Source organism: Pituophis catenifer, unplaced genomic scaffold, assembly GCF_029215685.1.
Source record: "Pituophis catenifer annectens isolate HBS135680 unplaced genomic scaffold, rPitCat1.0.hap2 SCAF_1, whole genome shotgun sequence".
Taxonomy (NCBI): Eukaryota; Metazoa; Chordata; class Lepidosauria; order Squamata; family Colubridae; genus Pituophis; species Pituophis catenifer.
The window spans coordinates 283,020,529-283,044,842 of NW_027256881.1; the positions used below are offsets into that span (position 1 = coordinate 283,020,529).

The window sequence follows — 24,314 nt, forward strand, 5'->3', positions numbered from 1 at the left end:
TGTCTTGGATCCTGTAGCTGCAGGCCTGCCCCCCTGCTTATGTGCCATTGCTGCTGCTGCTGCTGCTGCCCTAGTGGTAGACCACTGAGCTAACCTGGTCCTAGGTCACACCTTGGTGGTTGCTGTTCCACATTCAGTTTCTGCTTTACTTTCTCAAACTAAAACCAGGTTTCTTTCCCCCTCTCAATTGACATGATATGAGGCTATTCTGCTGTCCTCTCCGGACATCTCTGTATGACGCTGCCCTCCTCTGAGGGGAGTGCTGCTTTCGTCCTTCCCATCCCTTCTGATGGTGAACCCCATGATTGCAGATTTTTGTGCTTTCCAAACCTTGCCAGGATCTTTCTGACATCCCTCTCCCTAACTGCAACCTTGTTTTGTTCACCAATGGCTCCTGCTTCCACTCCTCAATTGGAGCCCTAGTGGTCAGCTTTGCTGTATAATCCCTATTTGAACCTTTGGACTCAGGCCCTCTTCCTGGTGTTCAGTTGGCTTAAGTTGCTGAACTTGTTGCACTCACCCAGGCCTTCCAGCTGGCTGTTGGCTGTTCCGCAACCATTTACACGGATAGCCGATATACTTTTGGGATAATCCATGACTTTGGCCAATTGTGGCAATTACGTGGATTCTTGACTGCTCAGGGCTGCCCAATAAAGAATGCTACATATGTCAAGGATCTGTTAGAGGGACTCCAACTGCCCTCTGCAGTAGCAGTTGTCAAATGCATCGCTCACCAGTCTTCTTCCAACAAAATCGCTATTAGCAATTCTTTAGCGGATGCTACAGCCAAACTTGCAGCTTCAACTCCCCCTGATCCCTCTTCTACCCTCCTCTGTGCTGTGGACACCTTTCCCCCTTCTACCATGCTTGACCTGTTAATTGATGACCAAGCTGCAGCTCCTGCTTCCGAATGACATGTATGGACCAATGCTTCCTGTGCCCCTGATGCCAGTAAGATTTGGCGCCACCCAGATGGCCGCCCTGTTTGCCCTTGGTCTCTGCTACCTTATATAGTTCCTCTCCAACATGGGCTTGCCCATGTCAGCCAGGAGGGAGTGTCTTCAGCCATCAACAAGGAATGGTTTGCACCTGGGATACATGCTATGGCTAAACAAATTTGCTCCTCTTACTCTATTTGTCAACAGCATAATATAGGTTGTTCTACATCCACTACTCCAGGATCTCATTCTCCACCATGGGGTCCTTTTGTGCATATTCAGACTTTATACAGTTGCCTAAATGTTGCTCGTATGAATATATATTGGTCCTTGTCTGCATGTATAGTGGCTGGGTCAAAGCCTACCCATGTGCAAAAGCCGACGCTGTTACAGTGGCCAAACACCTCTTAAAAGAATTCATTCCTTGGTTTGGCATTCCAATATACTTAGGCAGTGACAGAGGCACTCACTTTGCTAACCAGGTAATCAAAGAGGTATGTAAAGCCCTCCAAATTGACCAAAAGTTTCACTGTAGTTTTCACCTGCAATCGTCGAGCCTCTGCAAATGTTCAAACTCAACACTGAAGAATAAGATTGCCACGCTGTTGAAGAAACCAGTTTGAAGTGGCCTGACTGTCTTCCATTGGCTCTAATGTCTATGAGAATGACGCCCTCAAAGATAACAGGTGTCTCCCCTCATGAAGTAATAATGGGCTGCCCCATAAGAATGCCTGCCTCTCCCACATTTTTTGGACAATTGCCTGATATCCATGCTCAGGACACTGTCATGCTAGAATATTGCCGTGCTCTCATCATAAATCCTGTCATTGCTGCACTCCCTAAAGAAACACTGCACCCTTGCCATTCCTTAGTGCCTGGAGAGTGAGTGCTGATCAAAGTATTTCAATGGAAGAACTGTCTGACTCCTCATTGGAAGGGCCCTTTCCAGATCCTGCTGACCACCAATACAGCTGTGAAGTGTCAAGATCTACCTTCCTGGGTGCACACATGACACTGTAAGAAGGTACCCACCCCAGACAAGGACACAGCCAGGCCACATTCCATAGGCCGCTCCAAGGCAAAGACTGAAGCTTTGCCCAAAGGGGAGGCAAGTGCTAGTAACTTCTGCCCCCAACCTTTGTACAATCTTCATTCCATGTAACAGAAGGTCAGCACCACTCCATCCCTATCTGCCATCACCAAGTGATCTGCGAAGGATCAATGTAAGCACAACGTTGCCTGAAAGCAACTGCTTATATTTACTTAATTTGTATAAGATAGTCCGTTTTGTATCTTGTGATGTTAAGGCCACTGTAAAAACTACTATACCTGAAACACCTAGTTTACCCTCCACCTGTAATGAACAGAGATGCTTGGATACTTTCCCGTTGCATAAGCATAGAGAGCAGTAGTGGGTTCCACTTACCTTTGCTACTGGTTTGGAACTGTGAGCACATGCGTGCTTATTTTGCCCATGTGTGACCCTTCTGTACATGCGCAGAACCTTCTGTGCATGCACAGAGTATCTGTGATGATGTCTGGGTGGGTGGCAGAGCCTCCTGCCACCGCCACTTACTGGTTTTCCCAAACCAGGGTGAACAGGTAGAAACCCATCATTGGTAGATAGGTTGTACCAAAGGCTTCAACAGATGACCTTACCAAAAACACCTATCTGAATCTGGTTGAATCCTGTTGTGCTGTCCAAGCCACACATAAATTAACTGACTGTTGGGTATGTAATTATGCAGGCGGAAATGATAGAGTGGTGTCCATGTTTGCAAAGTCTGTTCCAGACCCCTGGTATTGCCAAAAGGTAGCAACCAGTCATCTTAAGTTTATCTCAGACTATTTTCTTCCTCCCGGCTTTACTAATGTCATAGGAGCTTCCCCAAGTCCCCTTAAAGCATTATCCGCCGTATATACGAGATTGCCTTCTGCCACCGATAGCCTCCCACTGGCTAATATGCTCCCACAGACGGGGGCTCCTCAGGGTGCCGTCGGCCAAACAATGTCAACTGGCAACACCCAGGGTGAAAGCCTTCTCTGTGGGGGCACAGCCCTCTGGAATGATCTGCCCCTAGAGGTCCGTATGATTCCCGACCTGCGTACCTTTCGCCGCACCCTGAAGACTCTTTTATTCCAACAAGCCGGGCTGGCCTAATAGGGATTTTTAAATTGAGTGTTTGTTAGTTTTTAAATTTCGTGGGCCAAATTTTATATATTTATTTTTAAATTGTTCTTAAATTTTGTGGTTTATATGTGTTTTAATATGGCTGTACACCGCCCTGAGTCCTTTGGGAGAAGGGCGGTATAGAAATTCAATAAATAATAATAATAATAATAATAATAATAATAATAATAATAATAATAATAATCCCTTTGTAAAGGAGGCATAGAAGGGTATTGTTTTGAATCTGCAGGCATTCCTACCAGAGATCATGCTATAACTATTGTAGGATATAGCCGTTGTACTTTTACCATTAAAGCCACTGCTTCCTGGCAGTCATTTCCTGGTGCAAATATCATCCAGCCATGTGACTTTGATATAACCTCAGAAGCTTACATACAGATTGAATGGTGTCTTCCTTCTGAAGGAGACTCCTGCAAGTACTCTCCCTGGCACAAATATCCCCGCTTTGAACATCAATTACTATTTAATAAAACATCTATCAATGCAGGAATGTATAAAATAATATGGAGTAAGCCACAGACCGAGTGGCTGTTAGAGCCAGTCATGACCACATTTTCACCAAAACTCAACTGAATGTGAATTTGTTATCTGTAATGACAAGGTTAAGATGGCACAAAATAAAAAGAATGATCCACTTCCATACCTTAAGCTCATTGCTAAAACGTGGAAGGAGGCCTCCATTGAAGAAGTTTTTGTTTTTGCACCAGCAAGTTTTGTTTTCGGCCTTACTGTCCCCCCCACCACTCCAACCTACACTTCATTTGTGGCAATTCAGCATATCGTAGGCTCCCTCCCGGATGGAATGGTAGATGTTATGTTGGTACTATTTTTCCTAGCCTGTTATTCCTGCTTCAGTCTCAAGATCTTCATAGTCCTACATCACCTACCCCCTCCCCCATAAGAAAAGTGACACACTAGCAGATGCCGCATCTCTGTCTAGCAGGTGGAATCGGTTTTTTGGAACTCTTATTCCCCAGCTAGGTATCAATATGCTGTGGGATCAATGTAAACGGTTTTCTCTCCTTGAAACAACGGGCAATACTACCACAGTTGGGTTTGAAATAATTGGGGCCAAAATTTTTGCTATGAGAATTACAGTCTTGCAGAACAGATTAGTTCTTGATATCATGCTCGCAAAGAAGGGAGGAGCTTGTAAGCTTATAGGCTCTTCATGTTGTATGTTTATCCCTGACGGAAATCGCAGCTTATTTGAAAATGTCAACAAACTCCATCAAGCTGTAAAAAATTACAAGGAAGGACCTATTACTCCTTTTGGGTCCTTTGACAATGAGGGGGTTTTTAGAGCACTTTCGGGCCTATTTACAGGGATGGGGGGATTTGCTTTTTCTAATATCAATATTATCTATTATGTTTTTGCTATGCATTATCTTTGTGGTAATCAAAAAATGTATATCCACCATAGTCCCAAGCCCTGTGCCAGTACTTCCTATGACTATTTCAACCCATGCCACTATAAATGAATCTAGAGATTCCCCTCTGATGGAAGTTGGAAGAGTGCCGTCTATGGGATCAATCGCATCCCAGACCTCTAGACTGTCCTCTCAGTATATGAGAAAAGATGAGCACTTCGCAGACAGATTGAACAAATAATCATATATTGCTTTGTTGCAGCCGAAACATCACGAATTAAAGTAACATTCCTCCTTTATCTTAAATGAAGGATGACTAATTAATGAAGGATACAAATTAAATAGCTTATGCTAATATAATCAATTATTGGTGTTGTCCTAAAGGTCAAAGAGGAGGGACTGTGAGGGGAGGAAAACCGGGTTTTGAATTTGTTAAAACTATATAGGCCCTCAAGATGATAGTAGGCCTCAAATGACTTTCAATATATTCAAGTGTCATATAGAATGATTTCCTAAGAGTAACAAGGTATTTGTAATGTGCTATGCTAGTGCAATTTTATAACATGTATTTGTTAAATAGATAGTTTCAGAAGCTATTTTGGACTAAGAGCATTAATAAACGATGGGAAATAAGGAACTGAAAGTAGCAGATGGAAGGAGATTTCACATGTACACACAAATAAGTGCTAACTGATAGTCAGTATGAGAGTACAAGGAAATAACTTCAGTAAAATTTCATTTACTGAGAGGCTGTCAGAAGAAAAGTAGAAAAGAAGGAGATAGGTCTCAGATCGAGGCCACTGGCCATAGCTATTCCTTGCTGGACCTAGCTATTGTCTCTGGACATCATTGCAATGGGTTGTTGATGTAAATAATGTTATGATGGCTGTTCATGTTCCAAATTGCTCATGAAATAAGCCTCTGAATCTTAAAGTAAGAATTTTTTATTGTATTTGCTGTCTCCTGTTTCTTTTATTGGGATATTTTTACCACAGTAGAATAGAAGACAAAGAATTGGAGATCAAAAGGTATCCAGATCTGAAATTTCAAGTTGAACGATTCTGGCATAAACCAGTTGTGGTGGTCCTCCCAGTAGTTATTAGCACTCGGGGTGCCATACCAAAAATAATTTTGGACAGCAGTTAGAAAATCTGTGCATTGACAAAATTTCTTATCAGTCAATTGCAAAAGGTCATATTACTGGGATCCGCACATCTATTACACTGATACATTATGACATCCTAGTTTCTTGGAAAGAATTCAACATGTATGAATGTGTAAAGCCAACACTAGTTAAAGAACTGGCAGCTATGGTTTCACATTGTTGTGTAAAAAAACAATAAGCACTATGGCTCCAGCTGAGAAACCATTGGACAGAATTTTGAGAAGCAATTGCTTATTAATCTTTTTTTTTTTCAAAATCTGACCCTAATCTAGCACTACAGAAAAAGAGACACATATTTAATATCCAGCTGGGTAACCATTTTTATCTTTTCAACTAATGTTTTTCAATGAAGGAAAGTAATTTTAGAATCAATATCAATCAAGTTGGGAAGGAAAGACATATTGGTCTGTTCATGCTATCAGCAATGGTTCCTTCAAAGGTGTGTCATGCCTTGGCATTTGCTGTAATAGTGATGTAAGGCGGGAATTTTTTGTTGTTGTTCCAGAAGAGAAGGCGTGACTCTGAATCATTTTTGAAATAACTATCTACTTATGCTGATTCAAAAGCTGTACATCTCTCTGAACATTCACAGCATTGCCCTCACCTGCTCTCAAGAACATTCACTCTACATGGCTTTGCCAGATCACAACATGGAAGTGTCTGGAGATTTACCTTTTTGGGTAAGCATCCTCTTTATTTCTATTTGTATCCTCATATGTGGAGTTAAAGCAATGGTAAGTGTCCTTTTTATGTTCTATATAATACCAGCATGTTGATGGCCAATTGAAAGCATGTGCCCTAGCAATTGTAGCTTTCTCCTTGCCATCTATCTCTTGCAGAAATTATTACAGAATGTGGGAAGGATTCAAAATGGGATTCACCAAATGTGAGCAGAGTAAAGTCACCAAATGTTATTAGTCAGGATGGATCATGCCTCTGAATATTAGATTTATTTGTCTATTTATTTATTTAAATGTATAGGAACCCAAATCCAGCAGAGTCCAGTTACTGGGTTCAGAACAGTACTATTGAGTTGATTGACCGTAGTAAGCTAAATAATAAATCTGACTATGATGGGTCACCATGGAAAATCAGTTGCTGAATGAAGTAGGTCATTGGCATTATCCCATAAGGCTAGCAATGGCTTCTCTATACTCTGCTTATATTCCCACAATTGATTTCCCTGTGGAAATCAAGACATTTTTATATAATCAGTTTGTAATGATTATGTAATGAGCCCTGGTGACACAGTGGTTAGAATGCAGTATTGTAGGCTAACTCTGCCTACATGCCAGGAGTTCAGTCCTGATAGGCTCAAGGTTGACTCAGCCTTCCATTTTTCTGAGGTTGGTAAAATGAGGATCCAGATTGTTGGGGGCAAAATACTGACTCTGTAAACTGCTTAGAAAGTGCTGAAAAGCAATAAGGACAAGTATATAAATCTAAGTGCTATTGATATTGCTATTCTAGAACACAAGACTACCTGGTAACATAGGAATAGCCATAATTTGTATCTTTGTCTCCTAACTGAAACGTTTGTTAGAGTTGTGCAAACTGATCAAAGGGTCAAGCGGGTAGTTCTCTCTAAGAGCTGGTATGGTTACTTCAAGTTTATTTTCTGATTAGGTATAGCTGTGTTACAGTAGTAATTGAGGTGAAAGGATTTTCTGTCCATACACATACATATCTACAAGACTAGAAAAGATCCCAAGAAGCTCTCCTGTCCCTTTAAGAGCCAATACTGCCACAGTGCTTCAAGCAATAGTTTGGGAAGTACCTTTGCTTGCTTTACAAAGCACCTTTGGAAATGGTTTGTGCAGCCTTGGTAGTCCTCTTTCTTAAGTGGGAATTAATGTCTTGATCAGTTCTCCAGAATGACACTGCCACCTTGGTATTCTGCAATGATAGTTCTGGTTTTATTAAACCAGCAGTCTGTAAATACAAAAATAACCTGCATGCCATCAACAGCCACTCAGAAAATTTACAAATATAATGGGCCACAAGACAGTTTATTTCATTTAAACCTTTTGTAAATATGCACAGCTTGTTTAAATGATGCATTATTTAAATGTGATCATTTTTTCCTCTGTGAAGGGCTAGACTCTAATTGTGTAGAATGTTGCATAGGCAATGTTGTTATTTCATTAACTAATGCAAAGAATGGATATATGCACATCTCACATACCTTGATGTGTATTGCAACAGACTAGAATAAATGAATGGCAGTTACACAAAAGTTGTGTATGTTGACAATGAGAAAAACTCTCCTAATGATCAGAATTGTGAACAGCATGGATGAGGGTTTTTTCCACTTTAGCAGATAGCAATAGCACTTAGAGTTATATACCGCTTTGCAGTGCTTTACAGCCCTTTCTAAGTGGTTAACAGAGTCAGATTGCCCCCAACAATCTGGGTCCTCATTTTATCCATCTCAGAAGAATGAAAGGCTGATCAGCCTAGGGCCATGATGGCGAACCTATGGCACGCATGCCACAGGTGCACTCAGAGCCCTCTCTGCTGGCATGCGAGTTGTCGCCCCAGCTCAACTCTGCCACACATGCGTGCATGCCTCCTGCCAGCTAGCTGGTTTTCAGGTCTCTGCTGCACATGCGTGGGCACCGGGACGCACACAGGAGATGAGCGTGCATGCGTGGGGGCAGGGTGCATGCGCGGGGTCACACATGGGGATCACAGGCGCATGTGTGGGGAGTGGGGCACATGGGGTCATGGGAGTATGCACAGGGGGCGGGTGAGCGGGGTCACAGGCACATTGCATTATGGGTGTGTGTTCACGTGTGTGCTTCCGGCACTCAGTGCCGAAAAGGTTAGCCATCACTGGCCTAGGGGATTCATAGGGGATTCAAGTAGATAATCTTGCAATGGAAGATAAGACTAAATGATTCGCAGATGCTTACAAGCCAATTTGTATCTCCTCTTAATATTATTGCCTAGCCCTTTCAATATTTGCTAGAAGAAATATTCAAATTTACTTTGAGTTTTTGAGATTCACTATATGACATTTTTTCTGCTCAGTCCTTCTCTCTTCCAACAGTTCCAACTTCTAACCTGCAATTCACACTGTAATGTTGTTTTCAATATATTATTATTATGCAGGGAGAGGTAGCACCTTGTTGTTTCCTTACCATAAGAGTGATCAGAGCAAGGAATCTTCGGAAAGCAGATATGCGTGAGTACCCTTTGTATATTTTCCCCCATTTCAGAATAGTTCTAGACTGGCATTGGGACTATTTTGCTTAAGGAGATTCATTAAGAATTATTCTTCACCATTTCCTAACTTAAACAAAGAAAACTAAGGTATTCAAACTTAGTCACTGATTCATGTCCGATCCTCAGCCACTCTATGGATCAGCATTCTTCATGCCATTCTGTCCCACACCACCATGGTCATCCCAGCATCATCCTTTACAGCAGTGGTGAAATTTGTTACTACCGGTTCTGCGGGCATTGCTTGGTGGTGGGGTAATGTGACTTGGTGGGCATGGCCAATTTTTTTTTTAAATTTTAAAACCATTTTTTCTACAACCTCTTCGGCAAAGAGGTTGTAAAAAAATGCTTTCAAAAGGCTCTGACGATCCCAAATGAGTTGCCTGATCGGCAACTCATTTTTTTCTTTTAAAAGCCTCTGCTGATCAGGCAACTCAACTTGGATTGTCAGAGGCTTTTAAAAGAAAAAAAGCCTCTGCCGATCAGGCAACTCAGCTTGGATCGTCAGAGGCTTTTAAAAGAAAAAAAGCCTCTGCCGATCAGGCAACTCAGCTTGGATCTTCAGAGGCTTTTAAATATCCAAGTTGACGATCCAAGTTGAGTCTGCCGATCTGAAGTGGTTGTAGAAAAAATGCTTTTAAAAGCCTTTGATGATCCCAGCTGAGCCGCACAATCATCAGAGCCTTTTTTTTTTAACTTTTAAAAGCATTTTTTCGGCCAAAGAGGTTGTAGAAAAAATGCTTTTAAATTTTTTTTAAAAAGGCTCTGATGATTGCACAGCTCAGCTGGGCATGGGGGAGGCAGGGATTTTTGCTACCAGTTCTCTGAATCATCTGCCTCCATCGCTACCAGATCGGGCGATCCGGTCCGAACCGGGAGCATTTCACCCCTGCTTTACAGTGTCCAGCCAGCAAGTACTAGGAAGGGCCTTTCTCCTTTTTCCGCTGATCACTCCCTGCACAATTGACTTTTTGAGCGAGTTGGCTCTCATGACACATCCGAAGTATGACAGCTTCTGTTTGGAGATCTTGGCTTCAAGTGATACTTTGGGTGAGGTTTGGTCTAGGACTACTTTGTTATTTTTGCAGTCTGTGGGATGAGACATTTCAGTTCAAACATGTCCACCCTTCTCCTATCTGCCTTTTTCAGAGTCCAGATTTTGCAGTTATATGTAGCAATTGGAACAATTATTGTATTAGGGCAAACCAACATAAATAGAGGACAAACCCTACTCAGTTTATACATAGATGCACCACACTATGATTAAAAAATTCTCCTGTTTTTTTAATCTTCTTTCAATATACAGTTAGCCCTCGACTTATGACCACAATCGAGCCCAAAATTTCTGTTGCTAAACGAGACAGTTGTTAAGTGAATTTTGCCCCATTTTATGTCCTTCTTGCCGCAGTTGTTAAGTGAATCACTGCAGTTGTTAAGTTAGTAACATGGTTGTTTAGTGAACCTGGCTTCTCCATTAACTTTGCTGGTCAGAAGTTCGCCAAAGGCCATCAGATGATTCCGGAACACTGCAACCTTCATAAATATGAGTCCCTTTCCAAGCATCTGAATTTTGGTCACGTGACTGTGGGGAAGCTGTAAGTGTGAAAAACGGTCATGTCACTTTTTTCAGTGCCATTGTAACTTTGAACGGTCACTAAATGAACTGTTGTAAGTCAAGGACAACCTGTACATCATTCTACCATGCCCTCTAACATTAGATTGCAAATATAGGCCAGATGAAAGGAAGGAGGATTAAGAGATATTACGGTATGTGTACAGAAAAGTGTACCTGCTATTCCTCTTCAGGTATCCCAATGCGACCTTGACCTTCTCTGTAATGTATGCTACAGAGTAATATCACCTGTCACGTATTTATTTATACTTTGATCTTTTACAATAGTAAGCCCTCCTGACTGCTACTTGAAACTGCAACTGCCAACTGCTTCTTCTGCACCGTATCAAACAAAGACCATTCACAACTGCAAAAACCCTGTCTGGAATGAAACCTTTCATTTCATGGTGCAGTCCAAAGTAAAGGTAAGCAACTCACTGTTAATTTTAGTTTCAGCGGCTGTGTGGTCATGGCAGGGCAGGAGAGGTGAACGATTAGGAAAGCTATGGCCAGTCAAAAGTTAGTATACTCCGAGACTCATGGGCCAAGCTCATTCCTTTACTTCATAGACTTGAAGGCAATATTTATTTCTATTTCAAATGCTGTGTCTTAAGTTTGTGAATTCTATGTAGTTGGTGCATTGGATCCAAGCACTGAAAGAGTGGGAGCTTAATGGCGCAAAAGGGGATAACAATGGAAGTTATAACAGGGCAATAGAAGCCTTGTTCCTTTTCAATATTCAGCACGAAACCTCACTCGTGCACAAAATGGGCGGAGCTTGCAGCATGAAGCCAAATGCAGCCTTAATTTCTCTGGTAAAAATACCAACCTTCTGTTGTTTTTGTCAGAGAAATCCAAGAAATCCATCACTTCTCATCCAAGAAGCTTCTTTGGCTCTGATTGGATGGTGGGGACTGGAAGGATTTAGATTCCTATGACCAGCTGTCTGAAAGGAATATACATTCCCCACCATCCATTGCACACCAGAACAACTAGACACAAGGACAATTCTCCCCCCATGCCATCACTTTGCTAAACAACTAATTCTCACAACACTGTCAAACTATTTAATAAGGTTTATATTACTATTCTTCTTCTCATCTTTCCTATTACCTATCTCCTTTTCTACTTATGACTATAATTTTGTTGCTTGTATCTTTTCGATTTATACTGTTTTATTTAGTTTCCTAGTATGATTTATGTTGATGGCTTATTGAGTATCCTATGACTGTCACTAAGTGTTGTATTTTATGATTTATGATGAATGTATTTTTATGATGACAATGATCATGATTTATCACTTATAGCTTTTATGTACATTGAGAGCTCATGCACCGAAGACAAATTCCTTGTGTGTCCAATCACATTTGGCCAATAATGAATTCTGTTCTGTTCTGTTGTTCTGTTCTGTTCTGTTCTGTTCTGTTGTTTTGTATTGTTTTGTTTTGTTTTGTTCTGTTCTGTTCTGTTCTGTTCTGTTCTGTTCTGTTCTGTTCTGTTCTATTCTTCCATCAGAACTGAAGAAGCTGCTTGGATGAGATGCGAAACATATTCAAAGAAAAAACAAGAAAGTCCAGTTACCTCTTGAAAAAGCATCTTTGGTACTTTTGTAGATCCCCATAATCGATGTATTTGTAGCCTCCATTTCCAAAACTTGACATTCTGAGCAGCTGTTAAACCTAGTTAAACCTGTTAAAGAATGAAATGTACAGCACATCTCATCATACACTTCCTTTTACCCAAACTAAAGAACCTTCAATCTTTCAACCTCTCCTTGCCCAATGCTATCCCCATCCAAATGTATATTCTACCGTTTATGACATATCTACCTTTTAACAACCTTTTATTTCTTTTACCAGAATGTGTTGGAGCTGAGTATTCATGATGACGATGTCTGTCAAGATGACCATCTTTTCACTGTACGCTTTGATATAGCAAAACTCCCACTGAATGAAAAAGTGCTCATGAATTTTAATTGCGACAAAAAGGTCTGTGTAACCTTAATTAACATTTTAACAGAGCAATTTTGTGTGTTTACTCAAGAGTAATCAATTATTTTGCATGCACATGCACAAACCAAACTGATGTAATCATTATACACCCTGAACTAATATACAAACTAGAATGCAGCTATCCTTTTATTTTCACACTTTACTAAACAGTATAGTAAAACTGTAGTAAAAAAAAAATGCACATGTAAAAATATATTATAGATAGGTTTATATTGTGAAAAATGCCTTGCAAAAAATTATGTTTGGGAAAATTGGTGCAAAACTACACGGATTTTTGAGCATATGTGGGGGGGGGACAATTGTTTTGGTTTGCAGGCATTTATTTTTAGAATCCAAAATCATGGAGAGAACATTTGCTTGCAGAAGTCTGTTTCTATCTTATTTTTCTTTTGTTTTTACTGTGTTTTATTCTAGCATCATTTTACCATCATTGAAACCCATTTTATAATGTTTGTATAAAGATGTCTGACATATACTTTTAAAAATAAATATAAATAAATATACATTTTGAAATACAGGAGCTCAATATGATAACCTCTAAAATAAAAATCCTCTAGAAAGAATTGTAGCATTTGTTAACAATCAATTACAGACCAGGGAGCTAGACAGACAGAGATGAGCTTTAGTCTTTCCTTTCTTGAGGCTAGCCCTTCTGTTTGTGGATATAATGAGAGTGGCATGGAATTTTAGTAGAAAAGCTAACTTGCAGTCTTGCATATCATTCTCAGAGCAAGGAAAATGTGAACCACACATCCATACAAACCTGCTTATGAAGCCCAACCTATCATTTTACATGCTAGTGATATTAAGCGTGAGCTGTTAGAAAGATATTTAAAATAATGTCTTTTTATTTACTATTAGCTCCATTTGATGTGGCTGTATACCCGCTATGATTTAGTATTATGAGTGTATTCCGCACCTATGGTTAAAATCCAGATAATATTAAGCTTGAACATAACAGCAATTCAAAGAATAGACACAAGAACATTTTTTTCCCAAACGCCATCACTCTGCTAAACAAATAATTCCCTCACCACTGTCAAACTATTTACTAAATCTGCACTACTATTAATCTTCTCATCGTTCCCATCACCCATCTCCTTCCACTTATAACTGTATGACTGTAACTTTGTTGCTTGTATCCTTACGATTTATATTTATATTGAATTTTTCCTGATTGCTTATTTGTACCGTATGACTATCATTAAGTGTTGTACCTTATGATTCTTGATGAATGTATCTTTTCTTTTATGTACACTGGGAGCATATGCACCAAGACAAATTCCTTGTGGGTCCAATCACACTTGGCCAATAAAAAAATCTATTCTATTCTATTCTATTCTATTCTATTCTATTCTATTCTATTCTATTCTATTCTATTCTATTCTATTCTATTCTTTGTGCCAGTTGTGGTACAATTCTCAGAATTCCTTTAAAAAAAAAAACTTTTAGAATGGTTTCGGTAGGAAACTTTACAATTATTTTCCTCTAATTTCAGGAAAATGAGGAGCTGGAATTAGAATTTGAGTTACTGCATAGGTGGGTAAAATCAGAATCTAAATAATCTCTGCAGAATCTACTATGTCCCTGCTTGTCATCTGTATGAAATACTGGGCAACATTTTCCTTCACTGATACTAAGATCTAACAATATTCTACTATTTAGCAGTCCTGCTCTGCATTTTGACAAAACCTCATAAGAAACTTTGCATTTTAAACATCCTGAGCTACTACTGGTTTCCCCTGTCATTTTCAACATTTCTAGGAATTGCTTTTTTTTAACAGTAACTTTAAAAATCCTGCCTTGCTGCATTAATAAAGTATTGATAATTTGATTTTTTTTTAGATCAAGATTTTCTGAAATAGTCATTACAAATGGAGTTCTTCTGGTAAGTATTTTATCTACTTTCTTTCCTGCGCTACTTTTTCTGAAAAGGGAATGGAATGAAATGAATGCAACTTCCAACTGATACCTTTTCTTTTTCCTAACTGATATCTGAAACTTTTGATTAAGGAATCATGATTTCTTCAAGTATCTCATACTTAAACCTTATGACTTTTATAGTTGATCTTCTATCCTGTTTGTCAAAGTGAATAATATTTTAGAATTATGGCAGTATTCCATTTCCTGAAAATATAATTACATCAGTAATATGCAATTATACACAATTGTATATAGTTATGCACAGAGTGTATCTTGTATACCACATAGGATATATAACACCATATCCTATAAATATGGATATCCCACCATAAAAAAAGAGATTTTAAATGTGTAAAAAAATATAGCTGATAGATCAGTGGGATAGCTTAATAAATATAAAATGTTTTATTTATTACTGTTACTAGATTTTAAGGGACGTGGTGGCTCAGTGGCTAAGACACTGAGCTTGTCGATCAAAAGGTTGGCAGTTCAGCGGTTCGAATCCCTAGTGCTGCATAACGGGGTGAGCTCCCGTTACTTGTCCCAGCTTCTGCCAACCTAGCTGTTCAAAAGTACGTAAAAAATGCAAGTAGAAAAATAGGGACCACCTTTGGTGGGAAGGTAACAGCGTTCCGTGTGCCTTTGGTGTTTAGTCATGCCGGCCACATGACCATGGAGACATTTTCGGACAGCACTGGCTCTTTGGCTTTGAAACGGAGATGAGCACCGCCCCCTAGAGTCAGGAATGACTAGCACATATGTGCAAGGGGAACCTTTATCTTTACCTAGATTTTAAACATTTGTGTGTGTGCATTTTATGTATAGTTAAATACATATATACATACATACAAAACATTTGTCACTTGCCTTTAAAAACATTAGCAGAAGAGTTACATTTCAGTAGTTACTCTTAGTCATATCATGTTATAGGAAAAGGGTATTATTCCCACCCACCCTTGAATGCTAATTGGCAAACATCTTATCATTCAAAGGGAAAACCAATACAGGAATTTTACACTTTAATTTTAAATTTAGTGTCCTCTTGTATTTCCTTGTATTTCTACAGTCTCGACAAGTCCGCTGTTTGGAAGTCGAGGTGGAGAAGAAAAAGGCGCGAAACTCAAGTAATATTACTTTTTCTGTAAACTCAGAGAAGGTGTAGCATCTGTAATCATGCAGGGTGTGGCTCCCACCCTGATGGTATCTTTTAAAAAAACCTGGCTGTTCTTCCACCCCTTGGAGTAGGGTGGCTGCCAAGTCCCTGACATTTCTGGTACTACATGGAGTTTTTCCTGTACAGACATTTATTTATTTATTTAATTTATTAAACTTCTATGTCGCCCATCTCACTGGCGACACTAAGCAACTTTACGATGTCTTCTGTTTGTCATTATTTATCTCCTCCAATGTCTCTTAAAGTGTGCTCCAAGACCCTCAACATTTTGCCAGCCTAAACAACATTAAAATCCCTAGCGCAGTGATGGCTAACCTTTTTGCTATTGCATGCCAAAAGTGGGGGGAGGGGTGGTCATGTGTGCGCGTGCCCACACTCATAATTCAATGTGCCCCCCCCCGCATGTGTGTGCAACCCCCCGCACTCTCCCTGCTTTTGGCAGGTGATGGCCCGTTGGGCCTGGTAGGCCCATTTTTCAGGCTCCAGAGCCTTTCTAGGAACCTGGGGAAGGCAAAAACGGCCTTCCCCACCCCCCCAGAGGCAGGAAACAGACCGTTTCCCACATGCCAGAGCTGAGCTAGGGCAACACTTGTGAGCACACCAATATGGCTCTGTGTGCCACCTGTGGCACGCGTGCCATAGGTTCACCATCACAGCCCTAGCACATGGAAAGCAGCAGTTGCAGCAAATGTGTCAGTTTTAATTTTTGATGTGGTCCTTATCAATAAATATAACTCATACAAATAAACGGTCTCTTGGAGGGGGGTCCTCTATGGCAGTGGTTCTCAACCTGTGGGTCGGGACCCCTTTGGGGGTCGAATGACCCTTTCACAGGGGTCGCCTAAGACCATCGGAAAACACATATTTTCAATGGTTTTAGGAATAATTTTATGGTTGGGGGTCACCACATCATGAGGAACTGTATTAAAGGGTCGCAGCATTAGGAAGGTTGAGAACCACTGCTCTATGGGGTTTTTTTTTTAACCAGGAAGGATTCTGGAGAGGAAAAAGGTTTAAGAAACACCGATCTACTCTTTTAAAATGTTAACTGAATTGCTCTGGAGTTGGGTGCCCAGTAAATCTAACAAATAAATATGATTCATCAAGAATGATCTCTTTAACCTACTGCAGTTCTACTCAAGTTCTATGAAAAATATATTACTAATAACGGAATATCATCATTTGAAATGAGTGAAGTACCAGGTAACATGGTATATTGTGTTTCCTCTACAAGAACGTGGAGCTGGATTTTTCTTTCTACAGTACGTCACTACTTGTGAATTGGGACTGGTGGGTGGTCTTTGATCTGCTGAGAAGAATAAAAGACCAGGTTGAGAATAAATGAACTGTAGAGCTCTCTGCTGAAAAGTATGGATACTTTAATTTGGAAAGGTTGTTTGCTTACTTCCTTGGTAAATCCTAAGCTTTCAGGTGAAGTCTAAACAGAATTTCTTTATTTCCTGTCACTTTTAGTCAGTAGGAAGCTCTCATTGGCATATCTTGAACCCATTTTCTTCTCTCTTGTCTTTGCTCTTTCCTGTTAAGCACTGCTAACACTTTTGTTTCTGTTTCCTGTTTCCGCAGGGAGTAGGGGAGGATAGGCATTCACATATGTGTATTTCAGTTTTTCCATGTGAGAGAATGATTGGTATGCAAAGATGGAGATAAACTTATTTTATAAATGGGATGGTTTATAAGTGACTGAGATTCATTCAATGAATTTGTTGGGTTGTGGTTTCTGACAGGTATAGCTATCCATATGCACATACAGTATCTATACAAGTGGGCCTCATTATACACTTTGGGTAGATGGTAAATTTCCAGGATTAGCTTCAGCTCAAGTTGGCAGTTTACATTAGCCAGATGGAGAAATTTGCATTTTAGAGATCCATCCTTCCCTCCCTCCTTCCTTCCTTCCTTCCTTCCTTCCTTCCTTCCTTCCTTCCTTCCTTCCTTCCTTCCTTCCAGTTTAAATTAAGAATAGCATTCCTTTAATGTGGCATAATCTTACCTAGCACATGATTGTCTTAAATTAGTCATTTTATCAGCAACTACTGATCCATTCGTAGCATCTTCTGACTGGATTGCTGTAATGCATTCTAGATGGATTATTCCATTGCAGACTGGTTTTGTTTTTTAAAAAAGTGGCATTAAAAACATATGCAATTGCTTTTGTGAACACTCTTTTCCTTTTCTTTTATAGAAAAAAGACTATATCTTATTGCAAAAGGATCTCATGAAGAACATAAGGAATTTAGTTTGGGTTTTGACTTCTGTATGAAAACTACATTTCACTATATTAAATATAAACACCCAACATTGGATATTAGATTACCAAAGGAGGATCTAGATTATTTATTTGTGAGTTTATTATCAAATGTCTTTTTCTTATTAAAGGCTCTGTTTGTTGTTCTTATTGTATCAGTTTAGTATACATTTATTCTGAAGAAAAGCACAACTTGCATATTGATAGAAGAGAATTTTTATTGCCTAGGGTTCAACTGTTTGGACTCTCTGAGCTTGGTTGTTTTCTTGAAGACCTTTCATTACTCAGCTAGGCAATATCATCAAACCTAGAAGGGAGTGGGGCTTTGTTCTCAGTTTATATTCTTGCAGCTTCTCCTGTAAGTGGTGATGACTGTGGTCTTGATGATTCTGTTATTAGATTGTTGATTTCTGTTTGTTTGTGTTGGTAATTCCTTGAGTGGGCTACAGTGCTTGATTGTTGGTCTAATATTAATCTTGGTGTTAATCTCTGCTTATATGGGTGTTGATTGCTTACATATCATGCAACTTTCTACTCCTTTGGGTACAGAAGTGTAATTATCTTTCCAGGGGCCATGTTCTTATAATAAAGAAGAAAAATCTGTAAAAGTGGAAGTAAATTCAATTCCTCAGAACAAGAAACTAGTATTAGCTGAGGTAAGAGTAGAATTTTGCTGAATATTGCTTTAAACTGCTTCCATGTTTTAAATTGACTTCTCCACAATCTGAGGTGGGAGGAAAGGTAATTTATCTCTGCCACAGCACATGTTCTAACTGAACTATGATTAGGATGGTATTATCTGTATGAAAAAAAAAATCTCAAATGTCTATGAAAATAATCTGGAATAGGAGATCTACACCAAATGTGAATCCTCCAACACTGGAAGTCTTTAAGAAGATGTTGGATAACCATTTTTCTGAAGTGGTGTAGGGTTTTCTGCCTAAGCAAGGGGTTGGACTAGAAGACCTCCGAAGTCCCTTCCAACTCTGTTATTCTATTCTATTCTAATTCCTATCAATTGGGTTTTTTAAATCTGTTTTTGCAATATAAAAGTTCCAAAAAGAACAATGTAGGTATGCATTTTTACCAAAAAAAAATTTAGATGCTCAATAAACTGCATGCTCAGAATCATGTAATAATATATTAGTTAAGTAAAGCAACAGAATGTGGAACCATAGAATCTAATCAGAAGATTTTGTTGCTTTGGCGAATGGACTGTTTCTATTCATGCAGAGGAAATGGATAATATTTTGCTTTTTTGGCTGCAATCCTCTGTACTTTTCTGTTTCTTCTGTTGAATCCTATGGATCTTAGACATAGCAGTGGAAAGATCAACATACCATCTCAATATAATCAATTGCATGTTGAACTTGAATTCTAAGTTCTTTGCATCAAACAAATTTTACTGATTTATCTCAGAAAACAACATTCAAGTTAGAAACATCATTGTATTAATGACCAAGTATGATAAAAAAAATAGTAGACAGGAATTGCTATCACCAACCTAGGCTTCAAATGCAAAATTAAACTTAAACACTCTTAAACTGAAGATTCTTCTTCAAGATTTTGAGAAAAGGACTTGTACTAGAATGTTGTAATATGCAGATGGAAGTAAATACAGTTCATTCTTTCATTAAAAACTGCATAGTTGTTTGACTGTGTGTTTGTGCCTGTGCCTGTGTCTGTATATCATCATATCAATCTGGACTCCTAGTGACTGCCTAAGCAAGTCTGTGTAGTTTTCTTGGCATGGTTTCTTAGAGGTTGTTTGCCATTGTATCCTTCAAAGGATGATGGAGAATGATTAGCCCAAGGTCACCCAGCTGGCTTTATGCCTAACACGGGACTAGAAGTCACGGTCTCCTGGTTTCTAGCTTGTAGTGATACCTTAATCACTACATCAAACTTGTTCTCAGTTGACTACAAAGTTTATTTGGTTGATAGCCTATATCCTGCTGCAAACTGTGTTGCCTAACTATGTAAAATATCCATGAAATATTCACAGTCTCAAAAATGAACTCTTAAACCATAAGCATAAGTACTTGTTATCATATGTCCCATCAGAATAATATGGACTATCCAGTAACCAATTTATGGGTTCTGGCCCAGCAGGTGAAATGTATATACATATCCACTTTTTTATATGTGTGATAGAAATTATAGATGACTCCTGGAATGAAAGATGTTGATAAAGTAAAGAAACCTATATTTGTATTCTGAATTTTCAGAATAAGAAATTTGCTTTGCATGTGAAGACAGAAGACTGGTAAGACATCCATCCAGTCTCGGATGGTAATGGCTACAATTTTAACTGTTCTGTTTATTTCTGTTCTAATCTGTTTTATTTCCCCAACCTTTATTTGGGGACATGTTCCTGAAGGAATTTGTAGTGTTTGTATTATTTAAGGCCAAGTATTTTTCATTTCTGTTGTAATTACATGTACATGTAATATATACGTAGGGATGTGGTATGAATTCTAATGTCACTTTTAATAGCAAAATAGATGATGGCATTCTGTTTTGTACACATGATATTCAAAATAAATACTATGGAAAACATTGTATAAATATTGTAATTTGCCATTTAAAAACAAATCACTTTATAAATTGTTCTTCTCATGTCACATTTATTATATGGTTACTTTGGTTTATTGAAAAAAACAAGCTGTCACTCAAGATTTCCTTGATCATTAGCATTTTCAAGTAATGAAGATTCCAAATATGAAGATGGAACAGATATGCTGACATGTATTTCCTTGTGTGTTTAATTCAGTAAGACCAATCTTGACCTCCGCTTGGGATATGACCTTTGTTCACAAGAGCAAGATTTTTTACACAAAAGAAAGAACATTGTCACTAGTGCCTTGAAGAAGGTTCTCAAACTAGAAAAGGACCTGCAGGACCATGAGGTGTGTATGAGTCAGAATGTCAGTTATTAACTGAAGGATTCCAATTGATGACATATAGACATGATGAGGATTAATCTAATCTCTCGTCTTGTGTGTCTCCATTTTTTCAGCTGTTCATGCAGTAATAAGAATTACCACTTGTGGGCAAGCACTCGCCAAATACCTGAAAGGAAGTTAGAAACAATATTCCTTAATTTCAGAATGTGAAACATTTGGTTAACCATTAGGAAATGGATTCAATGAAAGAACCAGTTGGTGGAAATGGTGGATTACCTCTCATTGGATGCTTAACTGGAGATTACACGGACATTTGTGGGATTAATTAATCTGGGTTCCTTCATTCTATAAGAGGTCAAACCTGATGGCAGAAGTGGCTGCCTTGAATTCTATGAAGTTAGAATTGAAGGTAGCCAATTCTAGCTTTTGCCACCATGTTGGATTAATCAGAACTGAGGCTCATTTTCAAACTGGTTGTGGTTAATTTATTGTGCAAAGCACAATGAATCTTGCCTTCCGTTAATTTAAATAAACAAATAACATTGTGGCTTATAAAGAAAACATTGTGAACAAGCTAAAGTTAAGATTGGCAATAATGTAAGGTTTGAGAAGTAACTTTAAAATTAGCTTAACTGAATGGGAAGCAACATTTCTTCTTCTGCCTCTTTCAGTCTGTCTTAATTCTAATTTAAATCTGGTATCTCCAACAATTATATTATAATTATAATTGTAATAATGCCCTACTACATATCAGGTATTTAACCTTCGAGTTGAGGTTAAAGGGCTGTGTATTTATAAGTGAAGGTTCCTGTGAGTGGAAATCCAATCTGTACAAGGACTAATGAAGCAGGGTTTATAACTAATAGGGGGAAAAAGATTTATTTACAGCAAATATATAATGTGGATAGGCAAAGATTACCATCTAAACTGCTAATCATACTAGAGAGTAAATCAAAGGAACATGCGCTCTATATGCATCTGAGAAGTAAGACAGATGGAAGTGACTACAAATAACATTTTTATACACAAGCAGCAGGCACAGTGATAGACAAAGAGAAGACAGAGACACTTAACTCTGTGCACATCTTACTGCCACCTTGTGCCCTGGAAACAATCAAGGTTTGAAAAGTCAGAACTATTGTAGTTACACTGTAATTAGATAACAAGAGAAGAGAATATGTGTAACTCAAGGTTGAAATGTGGAGTCCTTGGAACTCTCTAAGCTTGCTTTTTTTCTTGAAGATGTTTCATTACACAAATAAGAAACATTTATAGATTGGTAGGGGAGTTAGGGATCAGTGACTCAGTGACTAAGACGCTGTTCTTGTCGATCGAAAGGTCAGCAGTTCAGCGGTTCGAATCCCTAGTGTCGCATAACGGGGAGATCCCATTACTTGTCCCAGCTTCTGCCAACCTAGCAGTTTGAAAGCACGTAAAAAAATGCAAGTAGAAAAATAGGGACCACCTTGGTGGGAAGATAACAGCATTCCGTGCACCTTTGGCATTGAGTCATGCCGACCACATGATCACGGAGACGTCTTCGGACAGTGCTGGCTCTTCGGCTTTGAAATGGAGATGAGCACTGCCCCCTAGAGTCGGGAACGACTAGCACCAAGGGTGAGGGGAACCTTTACCTTAGGGGTGTTATTTCCATTTTGGTAGTTCCTTGATTAGACTATTGTTTATGCTTGATTGTTTATCTGAAGTTAATCCTAGTACCAATTCCTTCTTCTGTTAGTGAGGGGTGTTGTATGGAATATTATATGGAAGTACCAATGTGGCTTTCAACAATAGAAGCATAGACACTGTCAGGGTGCTAATTAATCCCATTCTGCTTTTGGGTAATCGCACCTTGATTTAGAGACGTGGATTGAGACTTTTCCCTTGAAGCATACTTTAAGAAAATAATAAACCTGAAGATATATTTTTCTAAGAAAAACTCATTTATTTGTTATAAAGAAAATAAAACATTTCACTATCTAAATAATTACATTTTGGCAACGTTCCTGCTGGCCACCCCTCTGTAGCTGGACTTCTTGGCAGGAGAACAAAGAAAGTGTGAAGTAGAAAGAAAGGAATGCGGACATGCATAGTGGATCAGAGATAAGGACTTGGCAAGCTACGGAAAGTCTGAATGTCCAAAAATATGAGCTCATCTGGTAAATACAAAAACGCAGTGACAGACACATCCAAATATGATTAACATGGGTAAGATTGTAAGATATAAAGACATTTTAACAGAGAAAGGAGAATTAAAACAGTGGTATGTAAATGTTGTTTATCACTATATGCCTGTTAATGAGGGCCAAGTTACGGGGAATTTGCTAGCTTTTTCTGGATTTAACTTGGTCTAGGATGCTCACAATTTCCTTGTTGAATCTATGTGTTGGGAAATTAAGGAATTTTCATCATGTCTTCTCACCACTAGATGGTGCTCAGTTTCTTGGTTTACCTAAGATGTTTTGGAGGGCTTGTGTGCTAGAGTGATGCATTGTGGTTGTAATAGTCTGTTGATTGTTTCCGAGATGTTTTTTATATGTGGCAGTGTTATCCTTTTCATAGCTTGGATTGGTTGTACTGTAGTCAATTGAGTGTCAGATAACATTTTGATGAAGTAGCATGGCATCCATTTTACTGGAAGATGTTAAAGAGACTGTCTGTTTCCTTCTTCTGGTGTTGCAGTGCATTTGTGCTCATCTGAATAATGTCCTTACACAGCTCATCTTGTGGGAGATTGGGTTGGTAGGTTCTTTGATAGTGGAGCATTTGGTTAGTATGGACTTTCAATAGACTTGTGTTTCTAATTTGCCATCATTGCCTCTGCTGATGAGGATGTTCAGGGAGCTCAGAATGGTGTTGTTTTCCTCTTCCCTAGTGATTTTTATTCCTTTGAAGATGTTGATTGCTTCATATGTCTTCAGCAGCTGTTCCTTTGTTACTATGAGATGTCACCCACTTGCTGGATCCATACTTTTGCTTGTGGGTGGGTGGGTGTGCTATGGTTTCTAGATGCTGCATTACAGTCTCTGCTATGACTCCTGAGAGTAATTTGATAAATAGTTGATAAACTAATTGTTTAAGGAAACTCCCCTTTAGAACTCAAAGAGACTTACTAAAAAATGATGGGTGCTAAAAGTTTAACTCCATAGTTACATACATTTTTCATTAATATTTTATAGACACCAGTGCTAGTCTATGTGGAAAGATCCATTTTTAATAACTAGATTGAATTTAAGGGCACACTTATTTGGTTGCAAGGGTATTTTCGTTTGGATATGATGGTTATGTTGAATTGTGTTGTTATGATACTTACGCTACATCAATATGCTGAATCTGCTGCTTCTTTCTTAAAATGAGATACAACTTTTACATATTAAATTGTAAATTACTGACACCCTTTAGCACTTCTGAATAGTTCACATTCCTAACATATTTATAATAAGCAAATATTTATACTAAGTATATTAATCAGCCACGTAATTCTACAAACTTTTTAGATGGCAGATAGCTAAAATTGTAATAGCTTCATTTT

General features: G+C 38.8%; 1 protein-coding gene across 1 annotated transcript in view; it reads left to right on the forward strand.

Moving 5' to 3' along the window:
* The first annotated feature begins 1,602 nt into the window (after positions 1–1,602).
* LOC139311366 (cytosolic phospholipase A2 epsilon-like) overlaps positions 1,603–24,314 on the forward strand; it is a 40,779-nt gene continuing 18,067 nt past the window's right edge. The window contains exons 1-12 of the mRNA XM_070935791.1: positions 1,603–1,820; positions 6,257–6,344; positions 8,779–8,851; positions 10,790–10,926; positions 12,361–12,489; positions 14,012–14,052; positions 14,359–14,401; positions 15,503–15,560; positions 17,814–17,971; positions 18,446–18,532; positions 20,105–20,142; positions 20,650–20,785. Coding sequence (XP_070791892.1) covers positions 1,603–1,820; positions 6,257–6,344; positions 8,779–8,851; positions 10,790–10,926; positions 12,361–12,489; positions 14,012–14,052; positions 14,359–14,401; positions 15,503–15,560; positions 17,814–17,971; positions 18,446–18,532; positions 20,105–20,142; positions 20,650–20,785 — 1,206 coding nt within the window. The remainder of the gene's footprint in view (positions 1,821–6,256; positions 6,345–8,778; positions 8,852–10,789; positions 10,927–12,360; positions 12,490–14,011; positions 14,053–14,358; positions 14,402–15,502; positions 15,561–17,813; positions 17,972–18,445; positions 18,533–20,104; positions 20,143–20,649; positions 20,786–24,314) is intronic.